This window comes from Urocampus carinirostris, chromosome 7 (assembly GCF_059441175.1).
Source record: "Urocampus carinirostris isolate Australia breed hairy pipefish chromosome 7, RoL_Ucar_1.0, whole genome shotgun sequence".
Lineage (NCBI taxonomy): Eukaryota > Metazoa > Chordata > Actinopteri > Syngnathiformes > Syngnathidae > Urocampus > Urocampus carinirostris.
This window is the reverse complement of record NC_142355.1, coordinates 39,440,652-39,464,067: the sequence shown is the minus strand read 5'-3', so window position 1 is coordinate 39,464,067 and position 23,416 is coordinate 39,440,652. Positions and strand designations below refer to the sequence as shown.

The 23,416-nt window shown below is 41.8% G+C and overlaps 1 protein-coding gene across 1 annotated transcript in view; it reads right to left on the bottom strand.

The window, feature by feature from the left end:
* The window catches only part of dusp8a (dual specificity phosphatase 8a), a 100,025-nt gene that overhangs the window by 54,973 nt on the left and 21,636 nt on the right, over positions 1-23,416 (bottom strand). The window contains exon 3 of the mRNA XM_088340918.1: positions 5,511-5,649. Within this exon, the coding sequence (XP_088197044.1) occupies positions 5,511-5,649 (139 nt within the window). The remainder of the gene's footprint in view (positions 1-5,510; positions 5,650-23,416) is intronic.

Genomic DNA, 23,416 nt, shown 5'->3' with positions numbered 1-23,416 from the left:
TCAAATAAGCAGAGGGGAGGGATGGTGAAAACAATCAAACTCAACCCACAGACCAGCTCCAAAGACCTCCAACATGATCTTGCTGCAGATGGTGTCACTGCGCATCATTCAACTATACAGTGCACTTTGCACAAAGAGATGCAGTATGGGAGAGTAATGCGACAGAAGCCTTTTCCGTGCACATGCCACAAACAGAGTTGCTTGAGGTATGCTAAAGCACATTTGGACAAGTCAGCTTCATTTTGGAATAAGGTGCTGTAGACTGATGAAACTAAAATTGTTATTTGGATATAACAAGGGGTGGTATGCATGGCAGAAGAAGAACACAACATTCCAAGACAAACACTTTCTACCCACAGTAAAATTTGGTGGTGGTTCCATCATGCTGTGGGGCTGTGTGGCCAGTGCAGGCACTGGCGATCTTGCTAAAGTTAAAGGTCGCGTGGATTCCAGTCAGTATCCGCAGATTCTTGCGAACAATGTTCTAGACTCAGTGACAAATCTGACGTTGCGCCAGGGCTGGATACTTCAACAAGACAACGACCCCAAACACCGCTCAAATTCTACTAAGGCATTCATGCAGAGAAACAAGTCGAATGTTCTGAAATAGCCATCTCAGTCCCCAGACCTGAATATTATTGAAAATCTGTGGTGTGATTTAAAGCGGGCTGTTTATAAACCGAAACCATCAAACCTGACTGAAGTGGAAATGTTTTGTAAAGAAGAATGGTCAAAAATACCTTCAACAAGAATCCAGACCCATATTGAAAGCTATAGGAAGCGTTTAGAGACTGTTATTTCTGCAAAAGAAGGATCTACTAAATATTGTTGTAATTTTTCTGTTGGGGTGCCCAAATGTATGCACCTGCCTACTTTTGTTTAAGCAATTATTGCACATTTTCTGTAAATCCTATAAACTTAATTTAATTTCTCAGATATCACTTTGTTTGTTTGTTTGATATATTTAACTCTAATTGCTGATCTGAACAACCAATGATTTATAAAGGAAAATCTTGAAAATAATCAGGGGTGCCCAAACTTTTGCATACGACTAATATATATATATATACATACACACATATATATATATATATATATATATGGTATTTGTCCTGTGCAACACACCTAGAAACTTCTCTGTCAGTTACAGAGGAAAAATATGATTTATAAAAAGCCAATGTGACATGCATTCGGGTGTCAAACAAAATAATGTGGTGACCGCATTGTCTTCAGCCGAACCGAGTTCATCTCTGTCAGCCTGTTTGAACCTGAAAACCTGACCTGTGACCAATGCGACCTATGCGACACGGCATGACAACCCCAAAAGTATCGACTATCGTGCCACCTCGCCTTACGCTGAGAGGAGCGTTGTTGCCTGCAGCTTGACTCTGTGAGGCCAGCTTGGTGGGAAACATGCAAACTTTAGACCCATGAGGGAGGCAGCTGGCTCCAAACAAGTCATGTTCTCTTTGACACGCACACACTCGTCTTTAAAAGGCAAGCCATCAGCCTGAGCTCCAATGGAGTGAGGTCACCCCTGGTAAAAATATTCTGCTCACAAACACTTTCTCACAGTCGCTGAAGTAATAAGAATCAAACACAGATGGATGTGAGCACAAGTGAGACACACATCCATGCATGTACATGCGCCTAAACCTTTCCCATCGCAAATCACAAGTCCGATGAGAACTGTACAATGGAACCGCAGAGCTGCTAGACTTTGGAAATCTTTCTTTCCAAATAGATAAACAGAATTTTCATTTTCCATTGTCGAAAGTGGTTTGTAGAAAACGCTGAACCTGCTGGTACTGCAAGTGTACAGCAGATGGTACGAATGCACAATTAAAAGTAAGGAAAAAAAACAAAACATTGTCAATCCAAAAATTGAAAAGGATTGCTTGATGATTTTTCTTTTAGTTTTCATAGAAAATGCGTTTTTCCTAATTTGCTCTAAACTGTTAAGTACATTTCGGAAGATTTTTAGTGTTTGGTAGCTGTAGTTTCATTGATATCACACCAAGCTAAACCACCAAAAAAGGACCGGGACCACAGGGGACTTGGGTTTTGATGCCCCAATTTCCTTCTCTGGATGCTCAAAACTGCAACAACACAAGACGATGTATATATTGAGACCATAAGGCAAAATGTTTGTGTTTATAAACTCTACACTGTCTATTGGAAGTACAGTGTATAGTTCCTATAAGTCAAATAAACCCTTTTAGAAACTTGCAACATTCTCTGGTTAATCCTTCAACATGGATGCGGATGGATTGGACATGGAACAGTGCTGTTAGCCATTGCGTGAGAGTACTGTTGACAACCAGATCGCAGAACCAGAAGTCAAGTCATGTTTATTTGTATAGCACTTAATCAGAAAAATCTTAAAGGGCCGTACTGACTTTAAACTACTCTTAGACAATTTATTTATTTATTATGAAATTATCAAAAGTGACACAGAAAACCCGGAACTCATATTATTTTGCTCGATTTTTTAACTTGGAGCTCAAATAACCATACGCACTAAATATTTATTTAGAACACCCTTAATGAACCTATGCCTGTATTCTATTATAAACACAGCAAATTATTTCATAAATAAAAACATTTGCCAAAAGGGCAACACAGTAGCACTGGAACTGCATCTGTCATTGAAGATCAAACAAAATATCTATTGGCACACTGCTTGCCTAATACCATCTACTTATTTGGAGGTGTGATAGATAGATAGATAGATAGATAGATACTTTGTTCATCCCCGAAGGGAAAGTATCATGATACAGCAACGAATTGTGATACTTTTATCGATAACCCTCCATTAAGTATCGATAGTTATAACTCATATACGGCAGCAATTACAGCTTATTCCATTTTATTACCACGTGAGGCAATAACTTGGCAGAACATGAGGTGGTGTGTCTCACAAAAGCAGCATGGAAGCAGACGAGAAAAATTAATATGCCAGAGAGTGTAATGCACCAGCTGTGTTATAGTCACTTTTTGGCGTACACAGTCAGGAAGAGATTCGTTTCAAAGGCAGTCGATATAAATAGGCCCTAAAAAATGACTTAATTTCTTGGATATCGTCTTAAAAGGCACCTCAAGTGTTGCTAACGCTAATGTGCCAAGTGTCGCTCAGTACAGGGCTGTAAATGACTGCATCTGCTAATGCGGCCAGTGTATTAGTTACTACCTTTGAATGATACTAGGAGTTAGTGGTAGTTTAGAGGGCTGTAAACAACTGCAACTCGAGTGCCTCTAATGATATGGCTACTTACTAGTAGTAACTGGTTAACTGTTATTACATAGCAGAATGATTTGTGTGTGAGTATATATATATATATATATATATATATATATATATATATATATATATATATATATATATATATATATATATATATATACATATACTATATACATATATTGTATACATATATATTACTATATACATATACTGTATACAAATATATATATTATACATATATACTTATATAGATACATATACATATATATATATAATTGTACATACAAAAATTGTGTTGAAAAATTAGTTGAGTGCACCAGTTTAAGAGGACACAAACAAAAAACAAAAACAATAAATCCATCTTTTTTATTCCAGATTTATTTTTACCCGTGTCATAAGTGAAACTATTTTTATTAGTTCAAAGATTTGCAGGATAAAAAAGCGAGTCATCCATTTTAACTCATCTGTCTCTTGCTCTTTCAGACAAAAAGAAGCGCCATACACAAACATATCCACCATCCTTCTCTGCCCTTGCAGTCACAAAGCATGTATGAATTACATGCTGATATTACAGTCAATGACACCCAAACAACAGATATTTCTATTGGTGGCTTTGTCCCCCTCTGGGATATTCTCTGCCGCTGTTGTCGTGGAAACAGCAGAAAATAAGTCAGAGAAAGGATGGAGACTTACACAACAGTAGCTGACATGCTCGTTTCCCCCTTCACTGCAAAGAATATTAAAATATATCGAGTTGATGGGTGAGGTGGAGGGGAAGTGGGGCGATGTAGGGGATATTCTCATCTATCTCAGCAACCTACTTTGTTACGTTTCCTGACTAACAGAGAAACAACGAACAGAGACGGATCCACATAAAATCGAGATTTACTCTGAGAAGCATGCTTGTCATTTGCATTCCTGACAGAGGCAGATTACTTTGTAGGGTTAATTTTTTTGGGATGACATGCCTTAGGATGGACTCATAAGCCTTTGATGCTGAACGTGCATGAGATAACGTTTTGGCATACACTTCACATAATAGTTGAGCGCAATGAGACTATGAAGAGTATTGCTGCTGCCAAATTAAGCCTTACTGTGCTTAGTTGACACTATGAAATAAAGATTAACTCTAATGTGGTACTTAAAGGCACACTTTTAGCATTATTGCAAAAGTGTGGTGGGAAGAAGGGACTCCAGAAGTGATGAAACGGAATTCTAAGCCTGGCAGAGTAGTGATTGTCAGTCCTTTTACCCTATAAATACGTATATGCATGTATGACCCATCATTCAGAATGAATAGAGCCTCGTCAGAAGTGCTGTGCAATTTGATGCAAAACAGCGACCTCTACTGGTAAAATTGTGTCTACTGCTTCAGCTCATTGCAATCACTAAGAAATGGCATAATGGGGTTGCTAAGAAAAGTCCTTTTTTGATGGAAAATCACCGTCTTTTTTCAATGAAGATAACATGAAACTAACCAGCAATACATTCCATACACAGTTGACGTGTTAAATAACTGTTTTAGTCGCAAATGTTTGGATTTTATGCTATAACTACGTAGCCTAGGTGTATAGAGGACCCCTTCAGGTAAGCAGAACTCCAGTGTTCTCATAGTACATTGTGTTTAACAATTGAATTAGAAGGTTAATGGATGATTGGAAAACCTTTGTGCGATGATGTTTAAGCACAGCTGAAAACAGTTGAGCTGGTTAGAGAAGGTATAAAACTGACTTGCTAGTTGTAAACTTTAGAAATGACCAGTAAAAGAGAACTTTTATGTAAAACTCAACAGCGTATTATTGTTCTAAGATATTAAGGCTATTCCATGCAAGAAATTGCCAAGAAACAGAAGATATCCGACAACGGTGTCTACTACTCCCTTCTGAAAACGGCACAAGCAGGATCTAACATTAGAGTTTCTTGTTTGAGGAACATACGCCCACGGGTCCTCAACTAGTTGCTTTATTAAACAGTACCCGTAAACCCCCAGTGTGAAAATCTACAGTGAATGCGACTCCGAAATGATAAGACCATGCAGACCAAGACAAACCGGCAAACGAAAAGCCACATCTGAGACTGTCTAACAAAAGAAATGGATTCTTACTGGCAAAAGAAATCAGAGTTTGGAACTCATTTGATATAGTGTGAATGGAGAACAAAAAACTGCAAGGATGACCCAAAAACTTTGAGCGGAAGTGTATGTTGATTATTTTTCAAAGAAATGACATCAATTTGACACAACGCACACTCGCACTCGAATGCATACCGGTAAGCAGAGAGACTTTGTGGAAGGTGGCCTCCAACTTCCCCATGAGAATGTGTACAAAGCCATCTTTGGACAGGTGAGCGGCTTCTTTGGAACTCTGGTCATAAAGCACCACCTCCTGCTTCCTGCCCAGCTCCATCTGTGTAGACACCAAGTGAGAACAGAATGAAACGCCCCAAAGAATAAAGAAGAATTAACATAAACAAAGAATGTTTTCTCCAAATATAACTTTACCCATACAGATGCTCCCCTACTTACGAACAAAACGGTAGATACCAACATTTTTTGCTTGATGTCGAAAAATATCCGGACATTGCTGTAAGTTAGATTTTGTATTGTGTGCACCTTTTGCCGAGTAGAGGACAGTGCTGTAGTGCTTCTTTCCGCCGCGTGGCACAGTGAGATGTCACCCAGCATTCACCCAGAAGAAGAAATCCGGCTTCTACTTCCTAGTTAGTGTGTATACACACTGCACTGTATCTATAGCACGCTAAGAACTTTGACCTTTTCATTGTTCAATATCTTGCGCATCCATTCAATATGGTTGGTGTAAAGGGTAAAGACAAGGGGGAGCCGTTTCTTTTGAAATGAAAGCGGAATAAGAAAGCTCGATGCGGTTGGGAAAATGGTTAGATTGTTGTTTTTTTTGTCCACTTTTTACCCTGGAGGAGTCACCTAACTCTTCCAAAAGTAAGTTAAACTTAACTTTATTTATAGTCAAGTCAAGTCATGTTTATTTGTATAGCCCTTAATCACAAGGAGTCTCAAAGGGCTTCACAGAACTAATGTGTAGCTTTGTTTTTCAGTACTATGCTTTATCATTCAGTCTGCTTTGAAACGTTACAGAGCATATTATTTTGTTAAACGTTTATTTTACCGTTTTAAAACAATACAGGTTACTTATACCAGCCTTAAACATACTCATGTAAACTTTAAACATACGTTCCATACAAAATATAAAACTAGAACAACTTACGAACATATTCAACTTATGAACGATCTTGTTTGTAAGTAGGGCAGCGTCTGTATAAAGAATCACTTATTTGAACTTATTTTTAATAATACTTAATTGTTTCTCTGTCAAAATAAGAAAAGAAAAAAAGTCCATAAAATTAGCAAAGGGATATTTCTTAGCAGAAGGTGCATATTTTTTCAACATTATCTGCTAAGATTATAATAACATTACCTGAAAAACCCAAAACAAAGCCCTTAGCCATGTACCATTTTAAAATGTTTTGTTAACTTCCAGTGGGAAGTTTCTTATTTAACTGAAGAACAAGATAAAAATCAATTGAAATCAGAACAAAATCATGCCTGGGAAAAAAAAAGATTCCTGCAAATGGGGTACAATTTCTTAAAACTGTAGATGTTGGACTTCTCACTGCAGATTCTATGTAGAAAATAATTCTTAAAAGTTCTTCTTGCCGCACAAGAAAATATTTTTGCACTTTATAGGTATTTTCTTTTTTTCGTATTGCACCCCGGAGCATTTTTAAAAACAGCAGAAATCAGTTTTTGTTTTGGAACTTGCTCCCCAGTTAATCATGAAAAAAAGATAAAGTAAGCAAAAGTGTCATAAATCTCCCATATCATATTGTTAACAATTAAAGTATAGCATGTTTCCCTAATTTGGTAAAAGTGTAAAATGTAGTCAAATAAGAAATGCAATATTTTAATCAGAAAAATGATTGACGTGAATGTGGAGCCATGTTTATTTGTATAGCCCTTAATCACAAAAAGTATATAAGTGCTGAACTGACCACCTAGTTCTGATCATTCCAGTAAGGTACACAGGCCCAAACGCAAGCATGAAAAAGTAGCTGCGAAATTTAAATCAGCATGCTTTTATATGCGACAGGAAATGAAAATATACAAGCAAAAAATGTATTGCTGAAAGTTATGACTGTTAAAGCGAGCTTCAGCGATTAGAATGGCCCGGTCTGCAACAGTAAACAGATCGGGTTGTAAATCTCCAAACATACAATTTAAATATTGCATGAGGTCCTGCATCTATGCTGGTAATGAATATGTTGCAAAGAATCCTAACGCCACAGGGTTTTTCTTTGTGATGTGGTTGATGTCAGCATCAGAAGGTAATGGGCGTGTGCATGTGCAGGTGTGCTCCCATGCAGTATTTGGAGTAACTCATTACAAAAGACTGCGTTACTGGAACGCAAATTCTTTTCTCTGTAACAAGTACTGTGACCTGTTGTTGATCAAATTTAGTCACTCAACTGTCTACTTTTTAAAGGTAGATCATGATTCATAACATCTACTGCAATTTGGTAGTCCTTTGCTCATGCCTCCCACCACTAGGAATACAACGCTGTGTACAGCAAATGAATAAGGCTGGGATCTATTTATTAAAAATTGAACACATTTACGATGGTGCTGTCTTAAGTACGAGGACGTGTAATTTCTGCCTACTGATATTCCGATATTCTCTCTACTGTATGTACCCGCATCTTAACTGTATTTCCAAGTATGAAATAAAATACTGATATCAGGGGGTCAGCAGTGCGTGGGGAGGAGGCATGACTCGGACAGGAACGACTAAATCAATGGGGCGAACGTGAGAACAGGATTTACAAATAAAAGGGTGCTGAATTTTGCTCCTATTATTTGTAAAATAATTTTCTCAATACACCACGCCTGGAGAATAAAAGAAAACATTTTGAACATTACCCAGAAATGGAGAAGGAAATATTCAAGTTGTTTGAAGACTAAAGACAAAACGGATATGGGGTGACTCGACTGTAAGTTTGCAAGCTTCACCGCTTCCACAGATTGGTGTACAGATTTTCTGATATTACTTTTATAATGTGGCTAATCCTAATCAGTTTTAGGAGGCCGGCTTCAATGTGAGAACAGTATATACGGTAATTTGTGACTAGAAAGTTTCTAACGCGCTACTTTTGGTCTTTGTAATCTTGGGGGTAACGCAATGACTGCGCCCATTCCAAAGTCATATTAAAATACATTTAGTTGATGGTGAGGTGGAGGGGTGATTTAGGGGATTTTAATCTCTATAATCAAGACCTACTTGGTTATGTTTCCTGACTAATTGAGAAACAAAGAAACAGAGAGGGAATCACAATAAATCAAGATTCCCCTATGCGGCATGCCTCTCATTTGCTTCCCTGCCTAAAGCAGATAGAGGCGGGAGGTTTATTTTTTTGTGATGACATATTTGAGGAATTTGAGGATAGACTCATAAGCCTCTGCTGCTGAATGTGCATTAGATAACGTTCTTGCGTTCTCTGGTATTGAATATGTTGCCAAGAATCCTAACGCCATAGCTTTTATCATTCTGGTGCTGTTTATGTCAGCATCAGAAAGGCGGTCCTGTGTTTGTGTGTGTGTGTGTGTGTATGCAGGTGTGCTCCCATCCTAAAGTGAGCATGCGCGTCCCCGTGTTGTCAGGCAAGCTTTGCTCACGTGACCACGAGGCAGCACCGACTGCAGCTTGGAAACGCTGCATCACTGAAGCACCACTGGATAGGAAAGAGGAGAGGAAAGATGGATGAGGTGGGCGGGTGCATCACAACGGCTTTAGCGCAACTGTCTCTCTGAAACAGCCTGCAGGCAGGGTGCACTTTCCGACTCTCTCCATTCACTCGGTCCATTCAAAAAGAAAACCGATGATGACGGCCCCCTGCAGTGCACAACTGTAACGCAAGCCGGCTGGATGATTAGTGTTCTGCTGAGATAGCAGCTGTCTCGGCACTTGGCGGGCATCTAGGCGATCAGGACATGTCAAAGTCAAGTGTGTGTTTTGGTACACGAGTAAAGGTAAGATCAGGCCTAAATATCCAGTCCAACCTGACCCAGCCCAAGTATGACCATTTAACCGAAGGGTGTCAAAATCATTTGAGCCTCGGGACCACGTAGTACACAAAAACAACTCTCACACTCTCTAAAAAAAGAGACAAAGAGGAGAAAAAGAGAGAAGGGGTGGGAGAGGAAAAAAGTGAAACAGAGCAAGAGAGAAAAAAGAGAAAGAGGAAAAAGGAGAGAGTGAAAGAGAAAAATAAGAGAGTGAAAGAGAAAATAAGATGGAAACAAAGAGAGAAAGCGAGAACGAGAGAAAACAAGATGGAAATATAGAAAGAAAGTAACGAAGAAAAAAGTAGGAAAGATATAAAGGAGAGACAAAGTAATCGAAAGTGAAAGAAAGCAAGAAACTGAGAGGAGAGAAATAAAGAGAGAAAATAAAGACAAAGAAAGAAAAAAAAGAGAGAGAAGAGAGAAAAAAGGAAGAGAGAGCAGAAATAAAGGTAAAATAGAGAGCAGGAGAGAGAATAGAAACAAAGAGAACGAGAGAATAGTGTGAGCAAAACAGAGAAAAGAGAGAGAGATAAAATATATAGAGAAAGGAATACAGCTCCAGTTGCTTTGTGAGCGGCACCATCCAGTGGACATATATCAAACTACAAGTCATTTTTCTCCTGTGCTTCCCTCAGTATGTCTCGCCTCATCCGGCAAATGCTCGTCACCGCCAAACGAACCTGATCTGCAGGACTGAGCCCAAAGTAAACCCTGAAATTTCACATTTTATTTGTGAGGACACTGCTCGTCTTTTGTAACCAAATCTAAGTTAAACAAAACTGTTACGTTTACATTTTTTGTAATTATGTGTCTGCTGAGATTATATTAACCGACAACTTTTCATCATTAACGGATTTTTTTAAGATCTGATAGGAAAATATAATTTTTTTATTTTTTTGAATTTCTTTACTATTAAAATGATTAGCTGAATGAGTTCAGGTTCAATTTAAGAGCTTGATATCAATGGCTAAGTATTACTGGAAACATTTAAAGTTTACACTATCTGGTCAAACAAAAATAAAAAAATACAGGAGAGCTTTAGCTGCTAAAAAGGTCTCATTTCATTTTGTATATACGGTATAGTGTAACATGTGCTTCAGGATGAATCTGTATGAAGTTACATCACTTTTTAGAGGTTTAGTGTCACCCAGACCCTTTTGTGTTTTCCATTAAAAAGTCACTTTTGATCATCAAATGAGATGTCCTATGTATGTTATTTTGCCCATATTAATCTCTTCCTTTTGTTAACCAGTTTAAGATACTGTATGGCTTTTCTTTGACACTGCCTCCATAGCCGGCATTTCGGACTCGACAATTCACTGTGGATGTTGACACTGGTGTTTTGCGGGTACTAGTTAACAAAACTGCTAGTGAGGAGCTGTAAGGCACCCAAATGTACTTGCACCCTTGCTTGGTTGTGCAGCGAGCCTCCCATTTATCTTTCTACTCTATTAGAGTTTGTTTGTGGTGTTCTCTGAAGGGAGTAGTACACACTGGTGGAGGAGATCTTCAGATTCCTGGCAATTTGTTAGATGGAAAAGCCCTAATTCCTTACACCTAGAATAGGCAGTTGAGTTTCAGATAAAAATTCTCTTTTTCCCCCCTTTCTGAAAGTTTAATCACACCCACAAATGGAATGCTCCAAATACCAGATATTCGCTCAAACAAAGGTCAGTTTTATAGCCTCTCTAACCAGCTAAACGATTTTAAGTTGTGCTATTATCATTGAAAAAGGTTTTTTTAATGATCGTTTTGCCTTTTAAAGTAATTAGCAAACATCCATCCATCTGTACCGCTTATCCTCAGTAGGGTCGCGGGTGATCTGAAGCCCATCCCAGCCATCTCTGGGCAGTGGGCAGGGGTCACCCTTAACTTGTTGCCAGCCAGTCACAGGGCACGCAGAGACAGATTATTATTATTATTATTCATACCCAGGGACAATTTGGACTGGCTAATTAACCTGACAAGCATGTTTTTGAGAATGTGGGAGGAAACCGGAGTGCCCGGAGAACACCTACGCAGGCACGAGGAGAACATGGTAACTCCACACTGGGAGGCCGCGGTAGCTGGCCTCGAACCCTGAGCCTCCGCACCCAGCCGCCGTGCAGCCTAATTAGCAAACAATGTACTAATAAAACATTGGAGCGCTTGTTGCTGAAAATGGGTCTTCATACATTTACGTATGTAGATATTGCTTTCTGAACTAAATATTTGCAGTTAAAATAGTAATTTACATTGTTAACAATGTATGGTGTGTAATTATTTTTATATTTATTTATAGTTTCATGTTTTCTTTATTTTAAGAAAACAGTGCTTTTCCTTGAAAATAAGGACATTTTTAAGGAACCCCAAACTTTTAAACGGTAATGTAGATCAATATGTAGTGCCTGTTTATATTTAATGCTATAAGCACATACAGTATGGTGCAAGTAACCAAATGGGAATGTTCATTAAAATATCCTTGGTTGTGACACCTTTTACCTTCTCTAGCAATACGGAAATGTCGCAGAAAAGTTCTGGCAGTATTTCAAACTTTCCTCGTGGCAACATGTCAAGTATCATAAAGACAAAAATAGGTCACATGAGCTACATGCGTGAGCAGTAAAGGTCAACGAACTTGCAGCTGGTAACTGCAGGCTGTCATAATGCCGCATTTGAACCCACTGCAGTGCTGGCTTGTGCTGTGACGCATGCACACTGCAGGTAAACAAACAAAGCTCAGGGTAGGAACAGGGAATAAAGGAGGGGCCATGGACACAGCACGATGAACGAAGAACAGACGATGGTAATATGACAAAAAGCAGAATTAATTCCAAGAAGCACATGGAGGTAAAAATTGTAGGCAGTGCCCACATTTAGTCATGATTATATAATATCTTCATTTATGACTACTTCATTTATTCACTCGGACACTGTTTTATTTTCAAGTTGAAAGTGGCCTTAAGATCCATTGTTGGGTCTATCACCTTACTTCTTTAAGTGGAATACACAATCGGAGATAGGAAACATCAATTTCAGCTCCTAAGGAAATGTGTAAACAAGCACATTCCTGAGTGCCAGCATGGAAGATCACATTAAACAACTTTTGTCAATGTAAACAAAGTACAACTGATTTCCTTAGGCGAATGTTGAGCCGTATGAGCAAGATTTCTCCGAGAATGACTAGTCTATCGTCAGTAGCACAGTGCTATATTAATGTTTAATGTTTAACTTTGTAATGAATTTACAGTCAGCTTATTTTTGTCTAAAAATATGGTAAATCACATCAGCCTTGGCATTTTATTGGATTCCTACATCTCTTATCGATAGCTAATTTATGCCCAGAAAATTCTGTCAAATTTTTCGGGGGAAAAAACTAATAAAATCCATCTGATTTTAACCGACCAGTTGTCTGATAACGCAGATGCCAAAACAAACAAGGAGGAATAAAAGCCGTTCTTAAAAAGCAGCAACTGGGTTTTGGGATCAGGGACACATGTACAAGCTTGCATTCCTGCAAAAAGCACCTGGCAGATTGCTTTTAAGTCAAAACTTGCACACAGATTGCATAAAGGAGTGCCTTAAATGCAAAGGGACCGAAATACACCTTGCAGTGGGAAAAAACTAAAAACGGCAGATTTTGACGAATCCTGAAGGCCTGCGTGGTTAAAATTATAATGCATGCTAGTATGAAGGCACCTCCTCCTGGCAGTTGAAGTCATTTGAAGACTCTACCACACAGGGTGTGACACATACCTCTCAACGCTCTAATGACCTGGTGCCTGATGATGTCATTGACTGGCACTGACAGTTGGCAAAAAATAAAATGAAAAGCAAAAGAAAGAAATAGAACAACCGCACCGATGAATGCATATCGGGGGTTTCTGGACTTTTCCAATTATAAAAGCATTGTGATAAATCTTGCCGGTTTCCTATGTTCTCTTCGACTATTAGGAAGCAAGCACGCACTAGCGGGAAATGCCATAGAATTACGAATTGGAGTTATTGAGACATGCAAAATGTAGTTTGTATTAGCTGAGAAGTAGCAGGCACCAAAACATGTGGAAAGCAGTTGCTCGGTTATTTATATCTATTGGCCCAAGGATTTGACCCTTTGACATAAAAGGCCAAACAAACTAACAGGTGTAGGATGGTTTAGTCAAAAAATGTACTTTGCTTTAACGACATTGATATTTAAAGAAAAACAAAAACAAAGATATTTTATTTTTAAGTAATGAGTATCACATTTTACAATACACATTGGATTGCATATCTTGTGGCTTTCATATTTCAGTTGAAAAATAACGTCCTGTCTTTTGCTTTTGTGAAAAATTAAAGGCTCTCTGTCCCATTAGGGACTCTGCATTTCATATACTTTTGTTTCTATATTACAATTAGTTATGTATTCAAATGAATAAATAACGAATATAAACACTTTTTATAAACCGTTTCCTCTGTTTATATTTTCAAAAATCCTTGATAATCTAAATGACCTGTCACTAGTTAGCTATTGAGAAAACCTGTAAAAGAAATAGTAGAACCCCATCAGGTGTAAGTTTCGTTTGCTATTCCTTATAAACAAGCGTGTAACAATCGACTTTTAGCCTGTGTGGTAAAAGTATGACTGCAGATTAAATCATGATGGCATTCTTCATATTAAATCAGCCCAATGACGTTTTTGTCACGGAACAGAACAAGGACTCGGATCCAATAGCGTCAGTTAAAGGATTTATTGTGACAAGATTCGGTGGAGCAGGCTTGGGACGTCGAGCCTTGGCAGTGGAAAGCCTCTTGGGACGATATGGCAACTCCGTGGTGAAAACGCGTGGCGAAACGTAGCAGGTAAGTCGGTGGCCGGGACGGAAGAGTAGATCGAAAACTTTTAACAGACAAGGGTCAGGCAACGAGAATCAGACTTGGAATATACATGGGCTTGTGGTACCTTGAATGTTGGAGGTTCACTCAGGAAATGAGGAAGACACTCGAACGTCCATCTCTGGACGCTGACAGCTTATGTAGTAGACTTCCACCAATCAAGAGATCGCGTTCCAGCACACCAGCTGATTACCTCAGGTGACTCCGGTTAGGTAATCACGACAGAACCCCCCCCTCAAGGGACGGCTCCAGAAGTCCCCCAGGGAAAAATAAAAATAAATCCAAACACGTCACATGGCAACACCGGTAATCCAAGGGAAAAAAAATCACAGGCCAGTTACAAATAATTCCCCAAAACCCAAAATACATCACCAATAATCCAAAAATCGAGGGCCCAGAGGTCGTCCGATGAACCCTCAGAATTCTTCCGAGTGGATAGAGGCCCCTTCGTCCGCATCTGAAGGGGTGGTAGCGGGTGGGTCTGCCGGTGGAAGAGCAGCAGCGTCGGACCTACGACGACGACCACGGCGTGGTGCTGGTTGGTCAGGATGCAGTTGATGGAATTCTGCCACAAGAGATCGGTCCAGGATCTGCCTGCTGGGAATCCATGATCTCTCCTCCGGACCATATCCCTCCCAATCGACCAAGTACTGGAAGCCCCGACCCCTGCGTCGGGAGCGGAGCAGGCGGCGCACTGTATAGATAGGCTCCCCGTCCAAGGAGCGTGGAGCTGGGGAAGGAGGTGGAATGGGTGCCAACGGACTCTGGCTGACGGGCTTGATTCGGGAAACATGAAACGTGGGGTGCACTCTCATAGATCTTGGTAGACGGAGACGGACTGCTGAGGAGTTGATAATTTTTACTATAGGAAATGGGCCAAGATACCGAGGAGCCAGTTTCCTCGACTCAACCTTCAGTGGAAGATCAGCTGATGCGAGCCACACCTTCTGGCCCACCTGGTACTTCGGAGCAGGACTCCTCCGTCGGTTAGCCCCAACGGCATGAGTCTTGCTTGCCCGAAGGAGTGTGGCCCGAGCACGAGCCCAAGTTCGCCGACAGCGACGTGCATTCGCCGTAGCTGACGGGCAGTTTACTTCCTCTTCTTGACTAGGGAACATAGGGGGTTGGTACCCATACACACACTGGAAGGGGGACATTCCAGTGGATGAGCTAACCAAGGAATTGTGAGCATATTCCACCCATGCCAATTGCCGAGCCCAGGACAACGGTTCACTAGAGACCATGCAGCGAAGTGCCGTTTCCAAATCTTGGTTCACTCGTTCAGACTGACCATTGGATTGAGGGTGGAACCCTGATGAGAGGCTGACAGAGGCACCCAACAGACGACAGAACTCCTTCCAAAACGCGGATGAGAACTGGGGACCACGGTCAGAAACAATGTCCAGAGGGATGCCATGGAGGCGGAACACATGCTGCTGGACTATCAATGCAGTTTCCTTGGCGGAGGGGAGCTTCGGTAGTGCCACGAAATGGACCATCTTACTGAACCGGTCCACGATAGTTAGTACAGTCGTCATCCCCTCAGATACTGGCAACCCCGTCACAAAGTCCAAGGAGATGTGGGACCATGGGCGGCGGGGAACCGGAAGTGGATGTAACAGACCGGCCGGACGTTGGTGGGATGTTTTGTTCTGGGCGCACACTTGACAGGCGGAGACGTATTCCCTAACGTCCTTGGCCATGGTAGGCCACCAGAAGCGTCGGGACAAGAAACTGTGAGTCCGAGCCGACCCCGGATGGCAAGAAAAGTGAGAATTGTGCCCCCATTGGAGGACCTCGGACCGTAAGGGTTCGGAGACGAATAGTCGACCCTCGGGACAGGAGCTGGGACCCGCCTGATCGGGTATCGCCTCTCTGACTCGGGACTCGATATCCCAGGAGACTGCTGCCACCATACAGGAAGCTGGAAGGACCGTTGCGGGACCCTGAGGTGTGTCATTGGAACTCTGGAATTGTCGGGACAGCGCGTCGGGTTTCACATTCCGAGATCCGGGTCTGTAGGACAGAGTGAAGTTAAAGCGGGTGAAAAACAGGGCCCAACGTGACTGGCGAGGATTGAGCCGCTTGGCCGATCTAATATATTCTAAGTTCTTGTGGTCAGTCCAAACTATGAACGGCACCATTACCCCCTCCAACCAATGCCGCCATTCCTCCAGGGCTAGCTTGACGGCCAACAACTCACGATCCCCCACGTCGTAGTTGCGTTCGGCCGGGGACAACCGCCGAGAAAAGAAGGCGCACGGGTGCATTTTCTGGTCCTTGTCCGACCGCTGGGACAGGACAGCACCCACTCCCACATCTGAGGCGTCCACCTCCACTACCAGTTGGCGTGCAGGGTCCGGTACCTGGAGTATGGGGGCCGTAGAGAAATGGGTTTTTAGACGGTTGAAAGCTGCATTAGCCTCGGAAGACCACAGAAATGGCTCTCTAGGACTGGTAAGAAGCGTGAGGGGAGCTGCCACCGAACTGTAGTTCCTGATGAACCTCCGGTAGAAATTGGCAAAACCAAGGAATTGTTGGAGTTTTTTCCGAGACTCAGGGACAGGCCAAGAGGTGACTGCTGATACCTTGGCAGGATCCATCTGAAGGGTCCCCTCCGCCACGATGTAGCCCAGGAACGAGACTGTCTTGGCGTGAAACTCGCACTTCTCTGCCTTAACAAATAAAGAGTTCTCTAGGAGACGACGGAGAACCAGCTGGACATGTTTTCGGTGTTCATCGAGGGACTTTGAGAAAATCAAGATATCGTCCAGATACACAAAAACAAAACGATTAAGCACATCTCGTAAAATGTCATTTACCAAAGATTGGAAAACAGCTGGAGCATTGGTTAATCCGAACGGCATTACCAGATACTCGTAGTGACCGTTGGGTGTGTTGAATGCCGTCTTCCATTCATCACCCTCCCGGATTCGGACTAAGTGGTAGGCGTTGCGCAGATCAAGTTTAGTGAAGACCGTGGCCCCCTGTAGAAGCTCAAATGCAGAGGCAAGCAGAGGCAAGGGATAGCGATTTTTAACCGTGATTTCATTAAGGCCCCGATAATCTATACAGGGCCGGAGTGACCCGTCCTTTTTTCCCCACAAAGAAGAACCCCGCCCCAGCAGGAGAAGAGGAGGGTTGAATGATACCAGCCGCCAAGGCATCGGAAATGTACTCCTCCATGGCCTTCCTCTCGGGAATGGACAAGGAGTAGAGGCGGCCCCGAGGAGGAGCAGACCCCGGCAGGAGATCAATTGCGCAGTCATAAGGTCTATGAGGGGGCAAGGAAGAGGCCTTAGCTTTACTGAAGACCTCCCGTAGGTGGTGGTAACAGGCTGGGACCTTGGACAGATTGGGTGGAGCCCTCGTGGAAACAGGATGATTTGGGTAAGGAGCGGCTTGCAGACAGGTTTGGTGACAGTCCATGCCCCATTCAAGTATCGACCCAGTGCGCCAGTCGAAATGGGGGTTGTGTTGCACCAACCAAGGATGACCCAGGACAAGGGGTTGGTTAGGGGAGTGAAGTAAGTGAAATCGGATCTTCTCTCTGTGATTTCCAGACAACTGTAGTTCAATGGGTTCCGTTATTTGAGATACGGTGCCTAATAGGTGGCCATCCAAAGCCCGAGCTGATACCGGGTTAGGAAGGGTTTCAACAGGTATCCCCATCTTGTGTGCGAGTGACAAATCCAGGATATTTGTTTCGGCGCCAGAATCGATGAGGGCATGGAAGGGTTGAGATGTACCGGAAATAATGAGATTTGCCCGGAGAACAGGTCTATCAGTCTTGGGGGACGATAATAAAGCTGAGCTCAATCGGATGTCCCCTATATCCGACGAGCGTTGGCTTTTAACGGGCAATTGACCACCCTATGTCCCTGGCCGCCGCAGTAATAACATAGCCGTTCGGTACGCCTTCGCTGGCGTTCTTCGACGGAGAGAAAGGTGCGGTCCACCTCCATCATCTCATGAGGTGCGGTAGAATTGGTTGGGGGGTTCGGTATCTTACTAATGTCTTGACTTTGCCGGGTGATGGGTTGTCTGGGATCTTCTCTCTCTCTGCGTCTTGCCTGAACCCTACGGTCGATCCGGGCGGTCAGTTCGATAGCATTGTCAAGAGTTACCGGAGGAGCGTGGGAAACCAATTCGTCTTTGATATAACCGGACAAGCTATGGAGGTAGGCGTCGACCAGCGCCTCTTCGTTCCAGTGACTCTGGGCTGCTAGTGTGCGAAAGTCAATGGCATAGTCGGCAATGGAGCGTCTCCCCTGGCGAATGTTCAAGATTGAACGAGCAGCATCGACTGATGAGGCTCCAGAATCAAAAACTTTAATCATTTCCTGGCTAAGCAAATTAAAAGAGGTGCATGCTGTCGCCCCTCGTTCGTATTCTGCCGTTCCCCAAAGGCGGGCTCTGCCAGTCAGATGATTTATCACAAAAGCCACCTTCGCCTTTTCGTTCACAAAGGCTCGCGGTTGTAGATCAAAAATTAGTCGGCAATTTATAAGAAAGGGGCGGATCTGGGCGGGCTCTCCACTGAATCTCTCTGGCGAACCTACTCGTGGTTCAACACTGCCGACCTGATCAGAAAGGGGCGGAACTGGATCTCGTGCTCGTGTTGCCGGGGAAGCTTCGCACTGTTCAAAAAAATCTTGGTGACGTTGTACTTGCCGGACTAGTGTGGATACGTCGTGGACGATTTGTTGTATTGCGCCTTCGGTGTGTTGTAGGCGCTGTAGCGCGGATTCCTGTTCGGCATTTCCGCATCTCTCAGAGGTGGGACGAACTGTCGCTGGATCCATGCTTTGGTTCGAGTGTTCTGTCACGGAACAGAACAAGGACTCGGATCCAATAGCGTCAGTTAAAGGATTTATTGTGACAAGATTCGGTGGAGCAGGCTTGGGACGTCGAGCCTTGGCAGTGGAAAGCCTCTTGGGACGATATGGCAACTCCGTGGTGAAAACGCGTGGCGAAACGTAGCAGGTAAGTCGGTGGCCGGGACGGAAGAGTAGATCGAAAACTTTTAACAGACAAGGGTCAGGCAACGAGAATCAGACTTGGAATATACATGGGCTTGTGGTACCTTGAATGTTGGAGGTTCACTCAGGAAATGAGGAAGACACTCGAACGTCCATCTCTGGACGCTGACAGCTTATGTAGTAGACTTCCACCAATCAAGAGATCGCGTTCCAGCACACCAGCTGATTACCTCAGGTGACTCCGGTTAGGTAATCACGACAGTTTTGACAGCCACAGGTATCATTACGTCAAAAATTCCTCGGAAAACTAATGGCGGTTTGACAACTGTTTTTTGCACTTTGTTGGCACATACACACACGTCACACTAACAAACATGCTGCAGATCCGGTTAAACCAGGACGTCCATGATGGGAACTCTTCGAACAGTGAGTGTTGTCATGATCTTGTCATCTTAACACATCAATTCAGTACCTCAATGATGTTTCATTCCCTGTGACGCGGAAAATAAACATGACTGAAATTTCCAGGGTTAAGAAATTGTGTGGTGCGGCAAGTGAGAGATGGATTATTAGTATTGTAAATAAGAATCAAACGTTTTATTTTCAGTCACGATCGAAGTTCTACAGCAGGGGTGGGGAACAAATTTGACACAAAGAGCCGAAATTTTTAACTGTGAGAGTCAAAGAGCCACATCAAGCACTGACCTGCCATGACCGACAGACACACACAAACACACACAATTAAAAACATTATTTCCCACAACACACTCCTCTCCTTTTAATACAACATGTATTGTTCTTTGTGTTTGTTTCAAGGAAAGTGTCCACCCTCAATACAAAATAAGAACTAAACATTAAACAAGGCAAAAAGCCACAGTATATAGAAAAAATGATGAGGCAAAGAGCCGCATTCTTATTGGCCAAGAGCCGCATGCGGCTCTAGAGCCACGTGTTCGCCACCCCTGTTCTACAGTCTCTACATTGTGTAAATCCATGCTTTTAGCAAGCATTGTACAAACACAACTCGTAAACAAATGAGACATGCAACAATAAACAGCTACAGTCTTTTATTGATTGTGGTGAGTGACATGAATAAATATATTTTTTTAATACCAAAAGGTAAAAGTGGACATCTCTTTTTGCATATTGATGTCACTCAAACTCATTGTTCTGGTTATCCTCTCATGCCATGTATAAGAGGTCAACTCTCACCAGTACTGGCATTGGACTATTCCAGGCGTTGGCAATCCAAAATGTTGAACGAGCCATACTGGACCATCCATCCATGAATTTTCTGCACCGCTTTTCCTCATTAGGGTCATTAGGAGCCCATTGCAGCTGTCTTTAGACATTGGGCAGAGGACACCCTGAACCGATTGCTAGTTGCAGAGCACATAGAGACAGAAAATTCACTTGCTAATACAAACCTAGGGACAATTTAGACCCGCCAATCAACCTGCCATACATGTCTTTGGAGTGTGGGAGTGCACAAAGGAACATGCAAACTCCGCACGGGGAGGCCTGTAGCTAGAATTGAACCCTGGACCTATAGACAGTCAAGCTGACGAGCTCACCACTTAGCTGTTGTGCTGTCCAATATTGGGCCAAAGAAATACATTTGGAGCCACAAAAAAGGCTTTAAAAGCTTTATATAAGCCTTATAAGTAAGACAGTACATTTTGCATACACACTTTGTATATATATATATATATATATATATCCAATGGAAAACGTTAAGAATGTTTGTGTCACGTTTGTCCTCCTACAGAACCCATATAATTTTCCATCATCAATATTTTTGAAAAAGCACCAGGGAGCCACTAGGGAGCACCAAACGACCACATGCGGCTCTAAAGCTGCTAGTTGCTGACCCTCAGGTATTTTGATTGGTCCAAAACCCGAATTCAAATCTTATACAAAAGCTTGTGCTAAAAAAAATTGCAGCATGTTGGAGGGTGGGCAGTGTCCATGTTCTAAGACAGACAAGCGTATTTTACTATTTATTGAAAGTTAGTAGCAGCTTATTCAAGAACGGGGATTCGTATGCGCGGAGGCTGGACACATTATATAAGTCCTATTCATCAATCGATGTGGGGGAAAGCTTAACCTGGTTTGGGTGTAAGAAAAACCTAGGGGTGATTAACAGATTTATAGATTAGAGGAAGAAACTCTGGAGCAGGTAAATGACAATTCATCATACAGCATCAGCAGAATTTATGCAATACACCTGCAGGGACATACTTTTTTTATAAAGTCCAAAAAATCAACTGCACTCCAATCAAGAAACTTGCAGAATCCAGAGAACAAACTAGCCAAAAGCTTACTAGCAAGAGGACCACCTGCTAACTATTGCTGTCCAATTGCATCAAAGCCTGCTACTTTATCAAACTGCTTGGAATTATTTTTGGGCCTAAATTGAGAGCTACCGCTCGTAAACAAACGACAAAATAACTTAAAGAGGTAAACATGTTCCTGAAATGCAATTATTTTGTGGGGAACGAGAAATGTTACACATTGTTGATGACGTTTTATAACTTAACTGTCATTACAACATGGTGCGTTACTCCGTACATTTTAAAAGCAGATCGTGAATCACAAGGTCTGCAATTTGGCAATTGCTCCAATGCTCATGAAGTCACACACCTCCTTCCGCGAGCAGCACAACTTTGATTGCAAAAAATGGCTGGGATGTGTATATCTACCTACATAATACAACATAATACAGTTACAGTGGTGCTGTCCAAAGCACAGAGTACGAAAACATGTAATATCTCCCTACTGGTATCAGGGCTGCAACAAAAAAAATCGATAAAAATGATTAAAATCAATGATTAAAAGCGTCTGCAACAAATTCGTTTATCGATTCGTCGTGTCGCGCGACTGACACTTCACTCAGCACGAATTTAGGTGCTATTTTTAAAAGCTGCTGTCAATTCAACTCATAAAACACGACGGACACAGAGAAAACAGTTCGACCGAAGTCAGCAAAAGTGTGGGAGCACTCCACACTTCACAAAACAAATAAGTGCGTCACTTGCAAGTTTTGCAAATGTGATATGGCACGGGCACACCACAATTGAAAGTGAGCAAGCAAAACCAAAATATGGAGTCACCGACAAGGATGAGCTCATTAGAAAGGTAAGTCACTACATTTTTTTGTTCTTTATTCGTTTGTTATTTGTGTGAAAACATAACCTTCGTCTTTAGTAGCTAGCTGATGTTAGCATGTGCTTGTTAGCTTGTTAATGACTGTTCACGTGTGTGTGTGTTTTTTTGCAGGTAAATCATCTTAAGCAGTGTTTGATTATGCTTTATATAAAAACACTCAACTTTCACACAATCAAATTTTAATTTTCTGACAAAGTCTGAGTGATTAAGTGGAGAAACGTAACGTTAGTCTCTGGTCGCTTACTCGACATGTTAGCGTTTGCTTGATAGCTTAATAGTGACTGTTTGTGGATGAGAGGGATACTTTTTATTTTAGTTAAATCAAAGATTGAAGTTTATTTGGGCACAGCACAAAAAAACACTACCAACCACTAACTAACAAAAGGGAACAACAAATGATCTGCACCAAACACACACCAAAAAATAGCTGAACAAAACAATATTATCGTAAATGGCCAAAGGAAGTAGGCTTATGCAGTGTTTAATTGTGCTTGAAATAAAAAGCTTAACTCGCACACAACGTTGTTAATAAGTTTAAGATTAAGCATCAAGTTTTACTTTTCTGGCATGGTCTGAGTGATTATCGTGTCTTCGTAAATTCTGACATAATAATACTCAAACTATACGTTCTTATCTTAATAGAAAGCAGCAAACAATGATGAGCTTCATGATGAGAGAGAGACATCATACATGCCACACCAAGCAACTGTCATCACTGAGATCCTCATTGAAATGCTCACATTTGCATTGCAATGCAAATTTCTTAAAGAAGGAAGAGTGAGTGAGTTAGTGAACAAAGGTGATAGTGGTTACTTTTTGCTTGTTAATTTTGAAAGTCATGATACTGGGTTTTCACATTTCCATAATTTCTTGTTCCAAAAGCTGATTTTCCTTTAAACAACAAAAATACCTATTTTTTTGCACTTTTTAAAAGACCATCTTATAGATTTGGAGGCGTATACCTTTGATTTGTATGTATTTTATTTGACAAACACTTGGAATGTTAATGTTGATACATGTCACTGCGTTTTTAGATTTGGAATGATTTCTTGATCCAAAAGCTCATGTCCCTTA